General features: G+C 40.7%; 1 protein-coding gene and 2 pseudogenes across 4 annotated transcripts; all 3 read left to right on the top strand.

Moving 5' to 3' along the window:
- The first annotated feature begins 1468 nt into the window (after positions 1 to 1468).
- On the top strand, positions 1469 to 2443 carry LOC118240478 (UDP-glucuronosyltransferase 1A6 pseudogene; annotated as a pseudogene).
- A 1461-nt stretch (positions 2444 to 3904) lies between these two features.
- On the top strand, positions 3905 to 4796 carry LOC145653282 (UDP-glucuronosyltransferase 1A6 pseudogene; annotated as a pseudogene).
- Positions 4797 to 5983: 1187 nt separating this feature from the next.
- Positions 5984 to 22623, top strand: LOC113577697 (UDP-glucuronosyltransferase). 4 transcript variants are annotated; one of them, XM_081706556.1, is made up of 5 exons: positions 5984 to 7133; positions 18946 to 19077; positions 19645 to 19732; positions 20901 to 21120; positions 21702 to 22623. In XM_081706556.1, exons 1-5 carry the CDS (start codon positions 6258 to 6260, stop codon positions 21979 to 21981), a joined length of 1596 nt encoding a protein of 531 aa, XP_081562682.1. In that variant the 5' UTR covers positions 5984 to 6257; the 3' UTR covers positions 21982 to 22623. The 4 variants fall into 4 exon arrangements, with proteins under 4 accessions (XP_081562682.1, XP_081562681.1, XP_081562683.1 ...); XM_081706555.1 differs by lacking the exon at positions 5984 to 7133 and adding an exon at positions 8492 to 9488; XM_081706557.1 differs by lacking the exon at positions 5984 to 7133 and adding an exon at positions 14229 to 15121.
- Positions 22624 to 24519: the final 1896 nt, after the last annotated feature.

Raw genomic sequence — 24519 nt, forward strand, 5'->3', positions numbered from 1 at the left:
CTCTGGATAAGAGTCTCTGCTAAATGCTGTAAATGTAAATGTAATGCCAATGTTTACAGTCTAACCAGTTAAATATTATGGGCTATGGTATCAAATGTGGCACTAAAATTTGAAGGCGTAAGAAAATAGATGCATCCTTTATCAGAGAAAGATTAAAGGAGCGTTAACTACCTTTATTAGCACAGTTTCAGTGCAATGATGTGGTTTACATTTACAGTTTACATTCATTTATTTAGTAAGAATATTCTGACATAGGAATGTTTATCTTGACATCGTGAAGAAGTCATTGCAGTGGCGATGGGAACGGAGGCTGCCACTTTGTGTTGTGTCTAGTCCGTAGGCCAGTCTCTGCTAGCTCCACTTGTATGTCATTCCACCAGGAGCACTGCAATGTCCTGGGCCCTGCAGGGCTTTGTGCAATAGCCACCTAGATTCTACAACATGAATGTGGCTTCTTCCCAGTCTTACTTCCCAGTCATAAAATTACAGCATAAATACTCTTTAGCTGAGCGCTTGCATAATTTAACACTATCATTAGTGTTGTTTATGGGATATAGCTAGCAGCTACATGGGAGAGTGCACACAGCGTGCTAATGCATGTCAGGGTTGTTTCCGTATGCTCACCTCTGCCTCTGGGTTTGGTGACCACGTATTATGACACATAAAACACAGAAACTGAGAAACACCCATTTTGATTTGTATCATTATGAAATTGAGAACTGTAGTTGATTTCATCCCTTTGGACTGCCCTTATAGCTCATCATGGAGAAGACATTAGGTATAACCTTTGTTTTGTTAGCTAGGCAGTTAGACAGTTCTTTTATTTAATAATATAGCTATACTGAACTATATCTACTGTATGTAACCTTGACCCTATATTTTGCACATAAAATTAATCTCTGATTGCTGTTGGTTAAACAGCTTGTTAGTCAGTAGGCACATTTACCTCAGGATAACTACTTGCTAGCTACCTAACATAGATGACAGTATGAACGTTAGCTAACAAACTAAATTCGTTTCCAGCTGATTTGGTAACTTTTATAACATTATTTTAAATATTAATGGCATTCACACACATAAGGGACATATTCCTGTGTATTTGCTGCTCTCCAATAATCAGCCAGCCAGAAGGCTAAATTTGCCAGAAGACCATGAAAGCAGCACAATGACTGATGAGGAATGCAGTGAACAATAGGTAAACTTTTGTGTCAGCTTCCTGCAAACCAATCCTCCTACGGTTTGGAGGATCCATTTTCATCACCTCCCATACACCCACCTTTCTGTCCTATCTCTGGGGTTTTTTGTGGACTTCAGTCACACTCACATATCCACACTGCTAAGGTAAACCTCATCATCCACACTGCATCTACTGCATTGTATTCTCTGCTGAATCTGGACTTTAGTAACACTTAAATGGTTTGAACACAGGAAGACTTAAACTAATGCAGCCACGCATATCAACTTATGTTCTTATAGCAAGAAACAAAAGTGCAGAATTCGGAAGTGTGCAGTGACGGTGAAGAAGATATTTGGTCACAGCAATTAAAAATAATGTGTGCAAGATCAGTGTGTTTGTGGCTTGGTGTCCTCCTGTGTCCAGCTCTGAGTGAGAGGACTGGCACTCCGGCCACTACATGGACTGGCAGGCTGTTGGTGGTGCCAATGGATGGGAGCCACTGGACCGGGCTTAAGGCTGTGGCAGAGGAGCTGGGTCACAGAGGGCACACGGTAGTGGTGGTGATGCCAGAGGTCAGCATGCGTTTGGACTCCAGTAAGCACTACATAACCAAAAGATTTCCAGTTCCCTATGGACCAGAACTACTGGAGGAGCTTCAAGCCCGTAATACTGAGGCCCTCCAGAGCACAACTTTATCCCTTATGGAGAGAATCAGCTCGAGAATCAGCAGCTTTAAAAAGTTTGTGCACTATCAGCAGGCTACCAGTGAAGGGCTGCTATTAAACCAGGAACTACTGGACTTCCTGAGAGTTTAACTTTGATGCTGTACTGACCGACCCTGCTATGCCAACCGGTGCCATCCTGGCCTATAATCTGTCTCTCCCTGCGGTCTACATGCTCCGTGGCTTACCATGCGGAATGGACTCTATAAGCACAGCATGCCCTGACCCTTCCTCATATGTCCCACGCTTTTTCACCAAAAACTCTGACCACATGTGTTTCAGTGAGCGTGTGCTCAATGTGTTAGTGAGCATGGTGGAACCTCTGATCTGTAAGGCTATCTACTGGTCATTTGAGGATGTAGCATCCCGCTTCCTGCAGAGGACTGTGAGCATGAAGGAGATCCTGAGCACTGGAGCTCTATGGCTGTTCAGATACGACTTCACTATGGAGTTCCCCAGACCTCTCATGCCCAATATGGTGCTAATTGGTGGGTTGAACTGTGCTATCAGAAGCCCTCTCAGTCTGGTGAGTGCTGCAGAATAGCTGTATCAGCTTTTACATCTAACTGAATGTGTTCTAAACCTTTATCACAAATTAAATGTAGGAAACATAGGGACACTTTTATTTTGTGCTAGGTATTTTGTTTTATTTTGTCAGTCTTATAGAGATTCGAACGTCCGTAAAATGTCAGTTTTATTCCTATGACCTTGTGTCAATTTAGGTGGCATAGAAAGTATTCTGTTAAGTGGACTGTAGTTGTCTTGATCAGTAAAGCACATTAATTTGCAACAAGGCCAAAAGTAGCATGACCTATTTATGTCTCCTGGATATTTCTTTACATTGTGAGAAAGAACAAAAACGAAAATGTTACACTTTGGCCATACCAGTCCTGCAGTGCAGCACACAACGAAGGCATTTTCTAAGACAAAAAATCACTGCTGGGGTCTGTGTAAACTAATCGTTTCTACATGACCTCTTTTGAAATCTCCCACAAGGAGGTTTGGAAGTTGAAATGATGAAAATGTTCAGCATTTCCTTTCCTGCATAGTGATAAAGTTGTTCACCACTCCCTGTGTAGTTTGAAGTTCCCTACGGTTTGGAGGATCCACTAAAATATGCTGCATACCATAGGCCTGTGAGTTTCTCAGGATAATTATCTTGACATAATTTCTTAGCACCGGATTATTATGTAGTACAGAAATCTGTAGCTGCTAATGAGTAAACAACCTGTTGCCAATACTTTTACTTTGCAAAAACATATTGCTCATATAGAATACATTGTCAATATTGGAATTTTAGTAGCTAAAAATGACACATAAGCATTACCCCCGAATGAATTTTGAGTTTCTTTCTACTGCCTCTTTGTGTTGACCCTATTATTCTGACATTTCTGCCTCTGCCTTAACACTTTTGGGTTTGTCTGCCTGGTTTGGTTGCTCTGCTGGTTGCTCGGCTCAGTCTGCAATATCACTGTGATCTTGATGCTCCCTTGGCTTTGTAATCTGTTTGTACTAGGGATGTCTCATTTTTGTCATCTGTTGGAACTTTTGGAGCCACGGTATGTCCTACCATCTATCACATGCCACTGCTATTGGCTTTACCACAGATATTTGGATGTTACACTTTAACTCATTGCACTAGCAGTACATTCCTCAGAGTAGGGCTCCAGGGTTCCATAAGGTCTTTCTCTCTCTATTCGTCAACCTTTTTTTGTCACCTCCCACACACCCACCTTTCTGTCCTATCTCTGGGGTTTTTTGTGGACTTCAGTCACACTCACATGTCCGCACTGCTAAGGGAAACCTCATCATCCACACTAATCCTGCATTGTATTCTCTGCTGAATCTGGACTTTAGTAACATTTCAATGGTTTGAACACAGGAAGACTTAAACTAATGCAGCCACGCATATCAACTTATGTTCTTATAGCAAGAAACAAAAGTGCAGAATTCGGAAGTGTGCATTGACGGTGAAGAAGATATTTGGTCACAGCAATTAAAAATAATGTGTGCAAGATCAGTGTGTTTGTGGCTTGGTGTCCTCCTGTGTCCAGCTCTGAGTGAGAGGACTGGCACTCCGGCCACTACATGGACTGGCAGGCTGTTGGTGGTGCCAATGGATGGGAGCCACTGGACCGGGCTTAAGGCTGTGGCAGAGGAGCTGGGTCACAGAGGGCACACGGTAGTGGTGGTGATGCCAGAGGTCAGCATGCGTTTGGACTCCAGTAAGCACTACATAACCAAAAGATTTCCAGTTCCCTATGGACCAGAACTACTGGAGGAGCTTCAAGCCCGTAATACTGAGGCCCTCCAGAGCACAACTTTATCCCTTATGGAGAGAATCAGCTCGAGAATCAGCAGCTTTAAAAAGTTTGTGCACTATCAGCAGGCTACCAGTGAAGGGCTGCTATTAAACCAGGAACTACTGGACTTCCTGAGAGTTTAACTTTGATGCTGTACTGACCGACCCTGCTATGCCAACCGGTGCCATCCTGGCCTATAATCTGTCTCTCCCTGCGGTCTACATGCTCCGTGGCTTACCATGCGGAATGGACTCTATAAGCACAGCATGCCCTGACCCTTCCTCATATGTCCCACGCTTTTTCACCAAAAACTCTGACCACATGTGTTTCAGTGAGCGTGTGCTCAATGTGTTAGTGAGCATGGTGGAACCTCTGATCTGTAAGGCTATCTACTGGTCATTTGAGGATGTAGCATCCCGCTTCCTGCAGAGGACTGTGAGCATGAAGGAGATCCTGAGCACTGGAGCTCTATGGCTGTTCAGATACGACTTCACTATGGAGTTCCCCAGACCTCTCATGCCCAATATGGTGCTAATTGGTGGGTTGAACTGTGCTATCAGAAGCCCTCTCAGTCTGGTGAGTGCTGCAGAATAGCTGTATCAGCTTTTACATCTAACTGAATGTGTTCTAAACCTTTATCACAAATTAAATGTAGGAAACATAGGGACACTTTTATTTTGTGCTAGGTATTTTGTTTTATTTTGTCAGTCTTATAGAGATTCGAACGTCCGTAAAATGTCAGTTTTATTCCTATGACCTTGTGTCAATTTAGGTGGCATAGAAAGTATTCTGTTAAGTGGACTGTAGTTGTCTTGATCAGTAAAGCACATTAATTTGCAACAAGGCCAAAAGTAGCATGACCTATTTATGTCTCCTGGATATTTCTTTACATTGTGAGAAAGAACAAAAACGAAAATGTTACACTTTGGCCATACCAGTCCTGCAGTGCAGCACACAACGAAGGCATTTTCTAAGACAAAAAATCACTGCTGGGGTCTGTGTAAACTAATCGTTTCTACATGACCTCTTTTGAAATCTCCCACAAGGAGGTTTGGAAGTTGAAATGATGAAAATGTTCAGCATTTCCTTTCCTGCATAGTGATAAAGTTGTTCACCACTCCCTGTGTAGTTTGAAGTTCCCTACGGTTTGGAGGATCCACTAAAATATGCTGCATACCATAGGCCTGTGAGTTTCTCAGGATAATTATCTTGACATAATTTCTTAGCACCGGATTATTATGTAGTACAGAAATCTGTAGCTGCTAATGAGTAAACAACCTGTTGCCAATACTTTTACTTTGCAAAAACATATTGCTCATATAGAATACATTGTCAATATTGGAATTTTAGTAGCTAAAAATGACACATAAGCATTACCCCCGAATGAATTTTGAGTTTCTTTCTACTGCCTCTTTGTGTTGACCCTATTATTCTGACATTTCTGCCTCTGCCTTAACACTTTTGGGTTTGTCTGCCTGGTTTGGTTGCTCTGCTGGTTGCTCGGCTCAGTCTGCAATATCACTGTGATCTTGATGCTCCCTTGGCTTTGTAATCTGTTTGTACTAGGGATGTCTCATTTTTGTCATCTGTTGGAACTTTTGGAGCCACGGTATGTCCTACCATCTATCACATGCCACTGCTATTGGCTTTACCACAGATATTTGGATGTTACACTTTAACTCATTGCACTAGCAGTACATTCCTCAGAGTAGGGCTCCAGGGTTCCATAAGGTCTTTCTCTCTCTATTCGTCAACCTTTTTTTGTCACCTCCCACACACCCACCTTTCTGTCCTATCTCTGGGGTTTTTTGTGGACTTCAGTCACACTCACATGTCCGCACTGCTAAGGGAAACCTCATCATCCACACTAATCCTGCATTGTATTCTCTGCTGAATCTGGACTTTAGTAACATTTCAATGGTTTGAACACAGGAAGACTTAAACTAATGCAGCCACGCATATCAACTTATGTTCTTATAGCAAGAAACAAAAGTGCAGAATTCGGAAGTGTGCAGTGACGGTGAAGAAGATATTTGGTCACAGCAATTAAAAATAATGTGTGCAAGATCAGTGTGTTTGTGGCTTGGTGTCCTCCTGTGTCCAGCTCTGAGTCAGAGGACTGGCACTCCGGCCACTACATGGACTGGCAGGCTGTTGGTGGTGCCAATGGATGGGAGCCACTGGACCGGGCTTAAGGCTGTGGCAGAGGAGCTGGGTCACAGAGGGCACACGGTAGTGGTGGTGATGCCAGAGGTCAGCATGCGTTTGGACTCCGGTAAGCACTACATAACCAAAAGATTTCCAGTTCCCTATGGACCAGAACTACTGGAGGAGCTTCAAGCCCGTAATACTGAGGCCCTCCAGAGCACAACTTTATCCCTTATGGAGAGAATCAGCTCGAGAATCAGCAGCTTTAAAAAGTTTGTGCACTATCAGCAGGCTACCAGTGAAGGGCTGCTATTAAACCAGGAACTACTGGACTTCCTGAGAGAACAGAATTTTGATGCACTCCTCACCAGCCCAGCAGTGCCAACCGGTGCCATCCTGGCCTATAATCTGTCTCTCCCTGCGGTCTACATGCTCCGTGGCTTACCATGCGGAATGGACTCTATAAGCACAGCATGCCCTGACCCTCCCTCATATGTCCCACGCTTTTTCACCAAAAACTCTGACCACATGTGTTTCAGTGAGCGTGTGCTCAATGTGTTAGTGAGCATGGTGGAACCTCTGATCTGTAAGGCTATCTACTGGTCATTTGAGGATGTAGCATCCCGCTTCCTGCAGAGGGCTGTGAGCATGAAGGAGATCCTGAGCACTGGAGCTCTATGGCTGTTCAGATACGACTTCACTATGGAGTTCCCCAGACCTCTCATGCCCAATATGGTGCTAATTGGTGGGTTGAACTGTGCTATCAGAAGCCCTCTCAGTCTGGTGAGTGCTGCAGAATAGCTGTATCAGCTTTTACATCTAACTGAATGTGTTCTAAACCTTTATCACAAATTAAATGTAGGAAACATAGGGACACTTTTATTTTGTGCTAGGTATTTTGTTTTATTTTGTCAGTCTTATAGAGATTCGAACGTCCGTAAAATGTCAGTTTTATTCCTATGACCTTGTGTCAATTTAGGTGGCATAGAAAGTATTCTGTTAAGTGGACTGTAGTTGTCTTGATCAGCAAAGCACATTAATTTGCAGCAAGGCCAAAAGTAGCATGACCTATTTATGTCTCCTGGATATTTCTTTACATTGTGAGAAAGAACAAAAACGAAAATGTTACACTTTGGCCATACCAGTCCTGCAGTGCAGCACACAACGAAGGCATTTTCTAAGACAAAAAATCACTGCTGGGGTCTGTGTAAACTAATCGTTTCTACATGACCTCTTTTGAAATCTCCCACAAGGAGGTTTGGAAGTTGAAATGATGAAAATGTTCAGCATTTCCTTTCCTGCATAGTGATAAAGTTGTTCACCACTCCCTGTGTAGTTTGAAGTTCCCTACGGTTTGGAGGATCCACTAAAATATGCTGCATACCATAGGCCTGTGAGTTTCTCAGGATAATTATCTTGACATAATTTCTTAGCACCGGATTATTATGTAGTACAGAAATCTGTAGCTGCTAATGAGTAAACAACCTGTTGCCAATACTTTTACTTTGCAAAAACATATTGCTCATATAGAATACATTGTCAATATTGGAATTTTAGTAGCTAAAAATGACACATAAGCATTACCCCCGAATGAATTTTGAGTTTCTTTCTACTGCCTCTTTGTGTTGACCCTATTATTCTGACATTTCTGCCTCTGCCTTAACACTTTTGGGTTTGTCTGCCTGGTTTGGTTGCTCTGCTGGTTGCTCGGCTCAGTCTGCAATATCACTGTGATCTTGATGCTCCCTTGGCTTTGTAATCTGTTTGTACTAGGGATGTCTCATTTTTGTCATCTGTTGGAACTTTTGGAGCCACGGTATGTCCTACCATCTATCACATGCCACTGCTATTGGCTTTACCACAGATATTTGGATGTTACACTTTAACTCATTGCACTAGCAGTACATTCCTCAGAGTAGGGCTCCAGGGTTCCATAAGGTCTTTCTCTCTCTATTCGTCAACCTTTTTTTGTCACCTCCCACACACCCACCTTTCTGTCCTATCTCTGGGGTTTTTTGTGGACTTCAGTCACACTCACATGTCCGCACTGCTAAGGGAAACCTCATCATCCACACTAATCCTGCATTGTATTCTCTGCTGAATCTGGACTTTAGTAACACTTAAATGGTTTGAACACAGGAAGACTTAAACTAATGCAGCCACGCATATCAACTTATGTTCTTATAGCAAGAAACAAAAGTGCAGAATTCGGAAGTGTGCAGTGACGGTGAAGAAGATATTTGGTCACAGCAATTAAAAATAATGTGTGCAAGATCAGTGTGTTTGTGGCTTGGTGTCCTCCTGTGTCCAGCTCTGAGTCAGAGGACTGGCACTCCGGCCACTACATGGACTGGCAGGCTGTTGGTGGTGCCAATGGATGGGAGCCACTGGACCGGGCTTAAGGCTGTGGCAGAGGAGCTGGGTCACAGAGGGCACACGGTAGTGGTGGTGATGCCAGAGGTCAGCATGCGTTTGGACTCCGGTAAGCACTACATAACCAAAAGATTTCCAGTTCCCTATGGACCAGAACTACTGGAGGAGCTTCAAGCCCGTAATACTGAGGCCCTCCAGAGCACAACTTTATCCCTTATGGAGAGAATCAGCTCGAGAATCAGCAGCTTTAAAAAGTTTGTGCACTATCAGCAGGCTACCAGTGAAGGGCTGCTATTAAACCAGGAACTACTGGACTTCCTGAGAGAACAGAATTTTGATGCACTCCTCACCAGCCCAGCAGTGCCAACCGGTGCCATCCTGGCCTATAATCTGTCTCTCCCTGCGGTCTACATGCTCCGTGGCTTACCATGCGGAATGGACTCTATAAGCACAGCATGCCCTGACCCTCCCTCATATGTCCCACGCTTTTTCACCAAAAACTCTGACCACATGTGTTTCAGTGAGCGTGTGCTCAATGTGTTAGTGAGCATGGTGGAACCTCTGATCTGTAAGGCTATCTACTGGTCATTTGAGGATGTAGCATCCCGCTTCCTGCAGAGGACTGTGAGCATGAAGGAGATCCTGAGCACTGGAGCTCTATGGCTGTTCAGATACGACTTCACTATGGAGTTCCCCAGACCTCTCATGCCCAATATGGTGCTAATTGGTGGGTTGAACTGCGCTATCAGAAGCCCTCTCAGTCTGGTGAGTGCTGCAGATACAGCATCAGCACCTTGATGATGGGGACGTCATTGTTTAGCAGATAAATTGAGAAATAGAATAGCAGAAATGTATATTTTAACAGCACAAACATACAACACTATTTTGGTGTGATTTGGACATTGATGCTGGGTAATATCATGGTTAATTAAATGTTTTGGTTAATTTCTCAAAAACTACCAGCGCAAACAGTGCTTTTAACTGCCAAAATGCACAGAAACACACCAGCTTCATGAAGGTAATCACCGACCAATAGGAAACAGGAGGGATTCAAAGGGGAAAACAAGGCACGAGTGAGTAGAATTGCATAAATGGCACGGAGACAAGTGGGTGTGGCAACATGGAGGGGAGCAGAGCACGTTTCCGAACATAGGCGGAAAGAAAACAGGACCATGTGGAGATCCACTGCCATGTGGAAAAAATGAAATAAGCATAATAATGTTTAGTCCAACTTTCTAGTCCTAGTCTTGTACCAAGGTGTGCATGTGTCTGAGACCCAACTTTCAAGAGAACGTCCTGTATTCAGGTATATGTGTGCAGCAGCCATTTTGTGTCAGTATGTTAGGTGGAAAAGCTAAAAAATCCTCTATCTGAGAATCTGTAAGGCCTTCATAGTACCACTGTGTTTGGCCTTTGAGCCAAATAAATATCTATATTGCCTAAGGTAATAGTAAAAGCCTGTTATTTGATAATCTTGATGTTATTCTACCCAGCTGACTAAATATTTCCTTTAATAAATAATATTTTAGGTAATACTGGAATAGTGAAATCATCTACTTAGAAATATAAATAAATAGTACGTCACTTTTATATCAGTAACATGTATTAAATATAGTAGACAGGCCAGCATACTTACTTGGAAAGCCCATGGGTACCTGCCGTAGTTTCAGACCGAAACCCGCCCACCTCCACAAGCTGTTTTCTTCCTGACAACCAAGAAATGTGCCAACCATTCCATATGAGTCTCATTACTGATTGTGTCAAAAGCCTTTTGCAAATATAATAAAACTAAAGCACACGTTCGCTACTTATGTGCACATCAGTTTGCCTTTTTATACAATATCTGAGATATGAATGTAGAGTATAAGTATAACATGATTTCCTGAAACCAAACTAAAAATCCTAAAAGCTGTTTTTACATTCTGGTAAATGTGATTAGCTTCCTCAAAAGACCTTGGAAGTGGTAGATAAAATTAAAACTGGTCTAGAATGTGTCTGGTCAGTTTTACTTCCTTTTTAAAAAATAACATTGTTTATACATGCCGCATTTACAAGCGATGTATCTATTTAATACATGGGACTGAGCCGCCCTTAGTCATGATGTGATGGCTCGTGCTCTTTTCTTGTTTAATGCTGGAGGCCACTTAAATATCAATACTTTGCACTTACATGACATCAGACCAATATTGTTACATCATAGCACTAAAAGAAAGGCACATGAAGGACACTCCCATCAGTACATATTCACTTGCATGAAAACACATCTGACATCCATATATTTAGACAGAAAATAACCACAAGTTTTGCCTGCTCATAGACAAAGAGAGCAGTTTATAGCTGGAATCTTATGGATGATTTAGGATTACAAAGAAAACTACTTTGAAACTTTTCCAAAGAGAAAACTACTTAGTCCCTCATAAAGACATGTGATGCAAAGCATAATGGGAATGAAGTAAAATAAAAGTAACCAGAATACTGTAACATTACAGCACCTCCTATCTGAAATAACACCTTAAAGAGAGCTTTGTTAACTGTAGCTACAGGGACGCTAATCCAGTGGCCTTCATAGTTTAAGCTCTTCCAGTATCCTGTCCCTAGCCTCTGCTGTCTTGGCACCTAAATTCCTATAATGTTTGAAGATGTTATTCTCACAATAGGATAATTTCTGTGAATCTTTAGGGTGACTACTAGTAGCACAGGCTTAAATTTGTGAAGACAGATATCTATTGAAGCAGTAGTATAAAACAACTTTTTTACCTAGTGAATGAAACATCACTGGCATCAGTACCTGTATAAAAACAACATTTTTTTTTCCATATTTGCTAAAATTGTCATTATGTCCTGACAGTTGTACATGCCACAGATAATGTATGAATAAATCAGGCTCTTATGTCTACACCTAGTCTTTCTAATGCCATTTATACCCCACATACAAGTCAAAACAACCGATCAGAGCCAGGAGGAGTGTCGAACGGCGTGTCAGTCACAAAGCCAATATTATAACGGTTACAGTAACACTTCCAAGCACATGTCTTATTTTACTGTGATGTTGCAGTCAGGCTAATGTTACCTTGTTTCTGACGCTAAGCCTAATTAGCATTGTTTTGTTTGAAAGTTGCTAAAAATATCTTTGTGAAGTGCCCAGGCACTCATATTGGTTTGGTGTTCCTCCTGTTATTTTTGTGCCTGTGTGCTCACAGCTAAGTGTTTTCATAAGTGGTTTGCTGCTTATTTTAACACTATTTACAAGAGTTTCTGTTATGAAACATCTAAGCACTGAAATAGTTGTGTGCTAATTAGTTTACTGAATAGATATTGCTGTAGATTTCTCTTCATGTCTACAAGATTTATTTCTGCTTGTTTGTTGGCCAGCACTTCACAACATGCACAGTGACCTCCACTGTGGGGAGGGGCGTTAGAGGCGGGGCGTTAGAGGCGGGGCTGGAGCACAGCAGAGAGGTAGGGGGAGGGGCCTGGAGTTTGTACTTGTTCGAAGTTCACTTGTTCAGCCACTTCACAATCCTACTGACTGCAGATTTAAGCCAACTTAATTTTCATGGTCCAGAGCAAATAAAGGTGCAAATCCAGTCTTTCCTTATAATAGAATAATTGTCAATACAGATGTGGCACTTGCTGCTATAAATGGAGTTAAATCCAAATATGGTATTTGGCAAAGTACAAATAGTGGGTTTTTATGAATATTTATTTCTCACAAATATTTTTTAAATTACTTATTTATGTGAAGAAAAAAAAGGAAATAGCTGGTGTTCTAGGTTCAACATTGTACTGCTTCAGAAGACACAGACAGCGAGGCTCGTTTGACTGGAAGGAGCCGAGGCTGGTGTTTGCCTGTTAGCCCTGTATTATAAACTATTACTTATATATACTATTATACTTATATGTGTGTGTGTGTGTGTGTGTGTGTGTGTGTGTATATATATATATATTATAGACTATTATATACACTTTTATAGACCTTTCTTTATACACAATTCATATGCTTTTATACAACTGGAAATAATTATATGTAATATCTAAACAAAAGATACAAGGAAACTGCTGATATAAGCTGGGTAATAAGTTACCATGTCAAAATGTTGAAGTTATTTGTTAGAGATATGGCTCATTATGAAAGAAATAAAATGGATAAGTGCAGTTTTAATGCACATATTATCTTAAACAGGATAGTTTCCATTTTTTATTTGCTCATTTCCAAGACTACACCAACCACACCAAAATAAAATCCTATATAAGCAAGAGAGGGAGTGAGTAAAGGGGGAAAAAATGGTACAAATCTTCCATATTTCTTCTTAAACAGTTGTCTCTGTGACTATTTAAAGATTTCATAAGATGAGTAGTAAAGAAACTCTTTATTTTTGCTGGTTGCAGAAAGTAGTTTGTTTACTCAGGCATGATTAGCCGCTGTATTACACCATCCTCTAAATACACACCACTATGTACAGTGCAAGCATGCTTTTACTTCAATACTTTAGCTCTTCCCCAGCTATAAGGACTGATAAATATCCTAGAAAGATGCAATCTGATTAAATATTTTAAAAAATACAAGAGTGGCCTTGCAGTTTTTTTTTAGTGTTCGGTGTTTATTTTTTATATAAAAAAGTTCTAATATTAAATGTCTGTGCCTGGGTATATTCCAATAGTATAAACAGCAGTGTGGAATGTTGTTTTGAAAGAAGGGTCTGTTTGAGGTCAGGATATCATCATAAAATGTGCAAACAACAGAGGGGAGTGGTAATGTTCTCACGCAAACCGAGTTTGAGGAACAGTGCGGCAGAAATGGGGGAGGAGCTGGAATGGATTGTTCCAAAGTTGGTGGTCTAAGGAGTTTCCCCTTTCCAGTGTTTTGAGGCAGTTTTTTTTTGTGCACTTTGGATAGACATGCCAAACATTCAGACATTTACAGCAAATACTTAGCTTTCGTATGTCTAAAGTCATTTAGTTGTACTGATTTAACAAAGTGGGAAATGTTAAATTGCAACAAATCACAAAGTTACTTCATAGGTTTGAGTAACAATTAGCTATAAATATTTATTAAGTAGATCATTGTTTCATAAATTAATCAACTTTATTTTCTGCTGTGCTTTCAAGTAGGTGACTGTACAAGGTTATTGTTTTCTGAAAGTCTTTTCAGGTTTGCTGGAGCTGTAGCTCCTCCCTTTCCCAGTAAAAACTTGTTCCCTCATTCCCTATCTCTATATCACTTGTGTTTCGCTCCTTCTCCCTCACACGCACACACACACACACACACGCATGCACGCACGCACGCACACACACGCACACACACACGCACGCACGCACGCACGCACACACACGCGCACACACACGCACGCATGCACGCACGCACGCACGCACACACACGCACACACACGCACACACACACACACACACACACACACACACCACATATGCACACAAGGTAGTTTTGTGAAATTCAAATACGAAGCCACCTCCCCCTACATAGTGGAGTGGTGTTCTGTGTGTCCCCGTCTCCGGCCCCAGTTGTCGGTTCAGTCATGCAGTGTGAGGGCTGGCGCAGTGTCCAGGCTCCGGGGCTGCTTCTCTGGCTGTGTGCCAGCTGGGGACTGGTACAGGGCAGCCGGGTGCTCATCATGCCAGTGGATGGCAGCCACTGGCTCAGCTTGCAGCTGCTGGTGGCTGAACTGGCACACCGAGGGCACGACCTCCTAGTTCTGGTACCAGAGACAAGCATTCTGATTGGAGATTCGGACCTGTACCGCACGGAGCACTTCCCTGTACCATACACGCAGAATGAGCTCTCCTCCAGCTTGCAGTGGATGACTCAGGGCGTGTTCCACCGCACTTTTCCACTCATGGATATTGTGGTGAGTGTACGCGGGCTACTGAACTTCACAGACATGCAGGTCAGAGGCTGTGCAGCTCTGCTCTATAACGAGGCTCTCATGGAAAGACTGAAACAGGAGAACTTTCAGATGCTCCTCACCGACCCCTTCCTGCCCTGTGGAACCATTATTTCCGCTGCTCTGCAGCTCCCGGCAGTCTACTTCCTGCGGGGTATGCCATGCGGACTGGACGTGCTGGCCATGCAGTGCCCTGCACCCCCCTCCTACGTGCCCAGATACAAAATTGGTAGCAGTGACCACATGGGTTTCGCATACCGCCTGCACAACTTCGTGATGGTGGGTGTGGAACTCCTGCTGTGCCAGGTGATGTACCGCAGCTTTGATGAACTTGCCACCCGCTACCTGGAAAGGGATGTGACCTACCGTGAACTACTGGGACACGGTGTCTTGTGGCTGCTCAGATATGATTTTACATTAGAGTATCCTAGACCTGTCATGCCAAATATGATTTTCATTGGAGGAATCAACTGTGGAAAGAGTTTGGCCCTGGCTCCAGTAAGTAAACAAAGAGTTGTTAGTCTGCAGGCCCAGCATTAGTACATAAACAGCATAAGTTGTATTTAGAACTTTACTGAACACTATACTGATCTTATTTTCATTATTCAAAGATACAAATGCATTTTTCTCATTTGAACCCCGCATCACCCACCTCTGTAGGTCAAATACAATGTGCTACATGAAACTTAAGTGAATGAGCACAGCAGACACACAAAGTGTACTGTTGAAGTGCTAGTCTTTGTGTTTTCATAGGAAAACAGTAAGATCACTCTGTGTAAAGTTGATTCAGAATGTGTGGTTGAAGGCATTCCTGTGAACGTTGAAATTCACTAAACTGGAGTTAGTTTTGACGAATGAGTGGGATTTCATAGGATGTTACTGCTTCTCATAAGTTGATTCCACATCACAAACCAGAGTAATCTGATCCCTCAGTCAAAGGTTACTGTGGCAGAAATGTGTGTTTGTGCGCATAAGCACCACCCTGTTCTCCCACCCCCACCTTCCTGTTTCTTCTCCCTTGGTGAGGCAGCAAAACAGAACTGCAGCACGTTTTGTGTTGAGATTTTGATTTGTTTCTTTTGTGCAGCTGTTTCTAAAATGAACAAATTTCAGCAAGCACTTTGTGATTCATGGTCTGATCTGAAAACTACAAGAAGACACCATGTAAATGTTTTAGGATACATGATACACAAAAAACTTAAGAAACCTATATCCATGGAGAATTTTAGCACTTTTCACTGGCACAAGCCCACAGTACTGAGTCCGATTAATAAGAAACTAATTTTCAAGCGTTCTTTAGTGTCATTTATTATGTAGATTATTAGGTCGTTTATTTATATAGTGCTTTTTACAAAAGCTGTTGTCACAAAGCAGCTTTAAACATGCCTGAGTCCAAGCACTCAGTGAGCAAGCCAAAGGTGACATTGGCAAGGAAAAACTCCCTACAATGTGAGGAAGAAACTTTGAGAGGAACTAAGACTCAAAGGGTGGGCCTCATCCTCCTCTGGCCAACAACAGACACCACGATAGCAAGAATATAAACAATAAAGAGCATCAGTACCTGTATAAAAACAACATTTTTTCCCCATATTTGCTAAAATTGTCATTATGCCCTGACAGTTGTACATGCCACAGATAATATATGAATAAATCAGGCTCTTATGTCTACACCTAGTCTTTCTAATGCCATTTATACCCCACATACAAGTCAAAACAACCAATCAGAGCCAGGAGGAGTGTCGAACGGCGTGTCAGTCACAAAGCCAATATTGTAATAGTGTTACAGTAACACTTCCAAGCACGTGTCTTATTTTATTATGATGTTGCAGTCAGGCTAATGTTACCTTGTTTCTGACGCTAAGCCTAATTAGCATTGTTTTGTTTGAAAGTTGCTAAAAATATCTTTGTGAAGTGCCCAGGCACTCATATTGGTTTGGTGTTCCTCCTGTTATTTTTGTGCCTGTGTGCTCACAGCTAAGTGTTTTCATAAGTGGTTTGCTGCTTATTTTAACACTATTTACAAGAGTTTCTGTTATGAAACATCTAAGCACTGAAATAGTTGTGTGCTAATTAGTTTACTGAATAGATATTGCTGTAGATTTCTCTTCATGTCTACAAGATTTATTTCTGCTTGTTTGTTGGCCAGCACTTCACAACATGCACAGTGACCTCCACTGTGGGGAGGGGCGTTAGAGGCGGGGCTGGAGCACAGCAGAGAGGTAGGGGGAGGGGCCTGGAGTTTGTACTTGTTCGAAGTTCACTTGTTCAGCCACTTCACAATCCTACTGACTGCAGATTTAAGCCAACTTAATTTTCATGGTCCAGAGCAAATAAAGGTGCAAATCCAGTCTTTCCTTATAATAGAATAATTGTCAATACAGATGTGGCACTTGCTGCTATAAATGGAGTTAAATCCAAATATGGTATTTGGCAAAGTACAAATAGTGGGTTTTTATGAATATTTATTTCTCACAAATATTTTTTAAATTACTTATTTATGTGAAGAAAAAAAAGGAAATAGCTGGTGTTCTAGGTTCAACATTGTACTGCTTCAGAAGACACAGACAGCGAGGCTCGTTTGACTGGAAGGAGCCGAGGCTGGTGTTTGCCTGTTAGCCCTGTATTATAAACTATTACTTATATATACTATTATACTTATATATATATTTGGCAAAATAGGTAGTGAGAAAGGAAAAAAATTAAACAAAAAAATGAAAAGCAATGAATCTCTTTTCTGCTTTTCTATACATCCTAGCCTCAATGTACAAGTATCCGAAACCCATCTTGCAAGAAAACACCTGTCCAGGGCAATGGACATGTAGTTGTCTAGGATGAAGTTGTGGTGGGCCACAGCAGGAGGGCATCAGGGGGTTGTGGGAGGAGACATAGCAGCTGAAACAGGTTGAGACTCAGTAACAGCATAACATCAAGAGGAGGTGTACCTCGGCAGAAAAAGAGGATAGTTTATTAGGCATGTCCAAGTACAAAGGTGTGTAGTGAATTAAATTAGAGAACTATAATGTGCAAAGAGGGACTCTGTCAGATCTAGCTATGGCAGCACAGCTATAAGGAAAGAGCCAGAAGGAACCATAGGCATGAGGGCACCCTGGAACATCAGCACTCTGACACTCTTAGTTAACAAACAAAAAAGCATCATAACGTTCCAGTTGATTAGAAGTATTTTAGTAAATACATACAAATTAATTCAATTTTACTGGGAGCCAATGTAATGTAGCAAAGAGTAACATGATCAACTTTCTAATTCTAATAAGAACTCTGGCTGCTGCATTTTGAGCTACCTGGAGCTTGTTTATGCACTTAGTGGTACAGCCAGATAGTAAAGCATTACAGTCCAACCTGTAAGTGATAAATGCCTGGACCATCTCATCTGCATCATATGAAGATAGTATGTTCCTAAGCTTTGCAATGTTCCTGAGGTGGAGAAAGGCTGTCCTAGAAATATTATTTACTTGAGCTTTGAACGAGAGACTGGAATCCATATTTACAGCAATATCTTTAACAGTTAAAGTTGGTGTGACTGAGAAACCAATGAGCTTTATTATGTAATTAGATAGCTGTATGTAGACCTAATAGGAACACTTCTATTTTGTCAGGATTCATTGAGAGAAGGTTTCTCGATATCCAGTATCTTTACACATTCCTCAGTAATATTAAGCTGATTTATGTTCTGTAGTTTGGCTGAGACAAATAACTGAGTATCATTAGCATAGCAGGGGAAACTTGCACAGTGTTTATGTATAATGTCAACTAGAGGTAGCATATATAAAGAATAAAGCAAGGGCCCTAGAACAGATCCTATTGAGACAGCAAACTAAACTTGGTGAATTCTGAAAAGTCTCCATTTATGCTGTCACTCTGGTAGTGATCTGATAACTAATATTTAAATGAGGAAAGGACTATTCCCCTAAACCCAAACAATGTTTTTGAGTCTATCTAGTAAAATGTGATCTATGGTGTCAAATGCGCCACTGAGTTTAAGCAATATGTGTCAGGATTAATTAACTGGAATGCCGCCTCCATATACAGTTAGACAAGGACGGTGTACATAGAACACGCTTCATTTAAAGCTATATACTCATTCGGCTTGATCCAAGTTTTTGTTAGACATCTATGATCAGTGATGATTTCATTTATCAAGTGCTTTAGATGTTAGGGATCTAATATTTAGTAATCACAGTTAATTAGCCTGTCAGCAGAATGTCCTGCTAAACACCTTTTGTGCCCACAGGGACTCTCGTTACTTTGAACAAGTTACATTTTATTTCCTTTTTCCTTACATCCATACATTTCCTCTGTTGTAGGACATTGAAGACTTTGTGGAGGGCTCAGGGAAGCATGGTATTGTGGTTTTTACACTTGGTTCACTGGTGCGTTCCATGCCTGTGGAGAAAGCCTCCATCTTCTTCAAGGCCTTCAGCCAAATACCTCAAAGAGTAAGTAATCCAGTTATATCACTACATGTTGATAGAATATCACGCTTAAAACCCTTCTTTATCTGTGATTCCAGTAATACCTGCTTGGAATTGTGTTCCATTCAACAGACCTAGATTGCTTTACATCTAGGACATTATTTCTATGATTTTCAGAGAGGAATCCTCATTGACAGGGTAAATTATTCCAGAGTTAGTTTAGATTTAGACTGATTTGACATATGTGTTTGTTAGTCCTTTATTGTGAGTAAATGGCACCAAAATAAGTAGAGACAAATGTGTCCACATGCTCAACACTGGATAATTGGGTGGGATCTGGCTGCTTCATAATTCTGTGTATATGTAAATGTGGGTATACTTTAACCCTGCTGTAGTCTACTGAATGGGCCAGAGCAGTGTCAAAGTGTGAAACAAGGGATAAGTCTTCCTCTATAAAGATAATAAAGACATTTTTTTGTATTAAATTGCGCTGTCAGCATGGATTCTTGACTGACAAACTTGGACTGGGAAATTAATGTGCAGATTTTTGCATACATACCTTCTGAACATCTATGCTGATATGTACCTTAGGTTCTATGGCGATATACAGGTGATGTTCCTGAGAAAGTTCCTGAAAATGTGAAGCTCATGAAGTGGCTACCTCAGAACGATCTACTTGGTGAGGGTCACACAATGCTGTACAGTCCCTGAGCCAAAAGTGTACCCACACATCAAAAGCGACATTCTACTCTTAATATATATTTTATCTGATAGTGCAGCTGATCTTTTTCATGTAGAACTAGCTCAAGTCTGTGTCTAGAATACAACACCCCAACCTTTGGCATAGTGAAGTCTGCAGGGTATCTGCCATGGTTTTCAGGAACGCGTCAATCCAAACATTATTCACAGCATGTAGCATCCCAGTTACTGTATGCAAGCTGTACCTAGATTGTAATGAGGTTTCCATGGGTGTCTTTATTAGAAGTATGGCATATCAATAAAAACAACATCATAATCAATTTAATCATCAATTTATTTATGTAGCACTTTCACTTTAACATGTCAAAGTGCTTTGCAAAGGAAATATTTCATAAAGTTTAAATAATCACACATTGCAAATTCCAAAATATAAAATAAAGTCAAATAAAATAAAACCTAATCAAATACATTTTTTATTCTGGATTTAAAAACACCAATAGAGCTTTCAGTGCTTCTGAAACACTTTTTTAGATTCTCTGAGCTATATAAGAAAGACATTTTTACAGAATAACAGTAGGTATGCCTCAGCTGAGCGAAGAGATCAGCAAGTTATGCTTGAGATAGGCCATTTTAAATGATAATATGCAGTTTTACAGATGTTACTTATATAGGACTCAAGTGATATTCAGGATTAAACCCAGGTACCTTTATGCTGCATAAAACCCTTTCTATGGTAAAATCATAATCTTATTTCAAACAGACTAAGCACCAACACTGGTACTTTTGTTTTATCAGTATTTAGAAGTTGTTTTAGAAGTAAGCTTTTATATCTCTAATACAGTAGTACAATTTGTGTTGCTGAATCTGTTTCTGAATCAAATATTTAATGGTATTAACATAAAAAATTACTTAATCAGTATAAACTTCTATTAGAGGGGAAGAAGGTATTGGCTAAACTGAAGAAAACATAGAAAACAGGTTATGCTTTAAAAGCCTATATCAATACAGGTTATGCCTATGTCCTATATCAATGCAAACAATACAGTCTTGAACTATTTATCACTAGGAATTCCCCATTTCATTCATTCTTAGTTATACTGTTATAAATTTACAGTTTATTGTTTTAAATGTTTATTTTGTGATTTAAGGTCACCCCAAAACCCGTGCTTTCATTACTCACGGTGGAACTCATGGTATCTATGAGGGTATCTGCCATGGTGTTCCTATGGTAATGGTGCCACTCTTCGGTGACCAGGATGACAATGTACACCGAATGGCAAACCGTGGAGTGGGTGTCATCCTGAACATCCATGAACTCACAGTGCCGATGCTGGTCGATGCTCTCAACACAGTCATCAATAACAGCAGGTAAGAGATTTGTTTATGGACAGTATGGAACAGCATGACTACAGGGCAGTGGTATCCTAATGGTTAAGGAACTTGACTTGTAATCAGAAGGTTGCCAGCCCCACCACCGCTAAGTTGCCACTATTGGGCCCTTGAGCAAGACCCTTAACCCTCAGTTACTTAAAGGTGTATTCGGTCATAATTTTAAGTTGCTTTGGATAAAAGCATCAGTTAAATGCTGTAAATGTTGGGATGTAATAAAAGGCAAGACAGAAGGAAAAGAAATTAGACTCAAACAAACTCCTGTGGTATCAGATAATCACCAGTAATTGCAAATGGTTGTCAAAAACTACAGTAATATCCGGTTATGGATGAGCAGACAATTTCATTAGGCTACAAGCCTTGGCCTAAATTAGCTTCATTTTATTCTTTGTGTGTGTGTGTGTGTGTGTGTGTGTGTCTGTGTGTGTGTGTGTGTGTGTGTGTGTGTGTGTGTGTGTGTGTGTGTGTGTATATATATATATAGCAACCTTGTTCAACCTAGAATGAGTTTATAGTGAAACCCGGTTGTTTATCACTTCCGTTTTTCTGTTATCCTGCAGCTATAAGGAGAGGATGATGAAGCTATCTGCAGTGCATAATGATCGGCCGATAGAACCTCTGAACCTCGCAGTCTTTTGGACAGAATTTGTCATGAGACACAAAGGAGCAGGGCATTTGCGACCAGCTGCTCATGACCTCAACTGGTTCCAGTACCATAGTCTGGATGTGATTGTTTTTTTGCTTGCTGTTATGACAATTGTAGTCACAACAGCGATTAAATGCTGCACATTTTGTTTACATAGATGCTACAGGAAGTCACAGAAGTGGAAGGAGGAATAAACACACAGACATTTCTAGCTGAACCCACATTCTCTATCAGTCTGCAATAGAGAACCCATTTACTCTGTATTCTTAGAGAAAGCAGTTTAGAATGTAATTAACTTTCTAAGAAAGTTATTTCAGGACATACAATTGAAAGAATACAATTAAGTCTGAATCACATGTCCTTAATTATGTCCTAATCACAAAACGTTTCATGTTTCTTTGAATTAATCAGTTTTAGCCTCGGTCAGTTTCAGAATAATAAACATGAAATGTTGGATATACAATAAAATTAGTCATGGTGATATTTTTTTGATCAGTGTCTGTGTTGTCAGTGTTTAAGTAAGTTACTGACACCACTGCTGAGAAGACTTTGAGGTCATTACCTTTTGATTTAAACTTAACAGGAACATTTAGGGCACTGGTTTTGCACCAGTCAAGCTAATGTATTCCATATTATGCTTTATGTGTCACTGAAAGTGATTGCTTATTGAAGCATTCCCGGTATAGTTCCTCTCAATGCTATCTAGTCCTCTCTATGACCAATCAGAATTATGTTTACATGACATTTTATGTTCTATTATATTTTGTCATTTATTAATAGAGGTTCTGTGTATGTACGTGATCTTCCTAATGAAAAAAATAAAAGTTCTTGATTGATTGAGTGTACTGTTTAGTGAGATCAATGAAATTTTATTTTAAAAAATGGCATATTTGTTATTTAATTTATGTCCTCACTGAAGAAAAACAACAAAAGCAAAATAATTTTATATGTATAGTTTTTTTTTAGAAATTTAAATTCAATACATTCACATGATGACATTAACAGCTGTCACGCCTGTAGAGTTTCCTTGGCTACACTTCCTCGTATTCATGCTATCATCGATTTCCATGGTTCCCTGTCACTGCCTCTTCATTGTCTCCAGCTGTTCTTTGTTTGTCTATCATTAGTTCACCTATTCAAACATGCCCTGCTTCATCTGCCTTGCCTTGCCTGTTGTGCATTCTTGCTTTGTTCCCATCTAGGTTACGCTCTCCCAGTTTTACACAAGTATTGTCCGGTTATCCCGTCTTCTCATGTCTATCTGCAACTCCCTGGTTTTCCCTTTAGTCCCGTCTTGTTATGATTGTCTTCTGTGGTAGTCTAGTCTGTCTCTTGTATAACTAAGTATCCTGGTTCTGTGCATTCCCCTTCCTTTGGCTTTTGTCATGCTTGTTAGTTATGCTATCGTATCTTAGGTTTATGCTTCATTGTTGCGCTATCATTAGTTATGGCTTTGTATTTAGTGTCCTGTAATCATTCCTGTCCCTTTAGACTGTATGTCTGTTCTATTCTGGATGTTTTGTATTTCTGGTTGTTTGTTATCTATATTAAATTTGCTCTTAGTTTCTATTTGTCTGTTTTCTAATTATTTATATGGCTTTCCTTGTCTCTGGTTCTGTTCGTTCATATATCCAAGGTGATGTTACTTCACTCCCAGAGAACTGTCCTGCTATGCCCACAACCCTGGTTAGCTTCAGGTGCCTCCTTCCTACTATGCCGGCTCTCCCAGACACGGACATGACACAGGTCCCTCCATGGTCCCTCCATACCATGGATTTAGGTGAGAACTCTGAGGAAGTTCAGATCTTGTATTTTGCTCACTGAGAATAGTCAGCTCTATAGTGTTATTGTATGTCATCATATGCCCCCACCCCCACCAGAGTGGGCAGTCTCACAGGAAGCGGAACACCCATGGCAGCAGTATGTCTAAAAACCCTGCCCTAGGTCATTGTTAAAGCCCTAAAACAAGTAAAGCCTTCAACATCTGCAGTCTGACCCCATTTACCAGGAAACTCAATACATCAAGTGTTGACTGGAATGTAAAAGACCTTCTTTAAACCATTATATTAGCATGGTTCATAAAACTCAATCTCCTCAAAATTCTATGAGATTTTAATAGGATGAAAGTACAAAAATGGAAACCCAGTAGTGTCATTCATAAAAATGCAATCTAAGGCTTTAAGAGTGCAGACCATGATTGTGAGACTTGGTAGGGGGAACAATTGAGAACTTTTGGCTAGAGCTCTGCGTAACTTCCTTACGTGGGTGAATCCAGAAACTTTGTGTTTGGACTGGGCAAAAGTTCCACCTCTTCCACCTCTTAGCCTGGGGGCACGCAATTACACTACAATGACCCGATGGCTGATATATCTCCTAGGAGAGAGGCGATAACCTTATTGCCTGCTCTAAATCTGTAGGACTGCACTGACCATTGATTTTACAGTCCAATTCCAGAGATGCAGAATGTCCAAATTGGGATGTTAATCCATTTCTGTTCTTTCATCCTATTAAAATCTGATGAATTTTGAGGACATTGAGGACATATTATAGTGATGCCAATTTTTCAAAAAGATTCAGTAACCTAAATGGTCTGGATTTTTAACAATTTTCATTCACTTGCATTCCTGGGGCTTTCATTTACAATAATGTGCAAAAGTCCTATTCACCCTAGAAAATTATATTTAAAAATATTTATTATGGCAATGTTCATTTGCTCCAAAAAGCGGTCGTAT

Source organism: Electrophorus electricus, chromosome 23, assembly GCF_041902795.1.
Source record: "Electrophorus electricus isolate QZ-2024a chromosome 23, ASM4190279v1, whole genome shotgun sequence".
Classification (NCBI taxonomy): Eukaryota; Metazoa; Chordata; class Actinopteri; order Gymnotiformes; family Gymnotidae; genus Electrophorus; species Electrophorus electricus.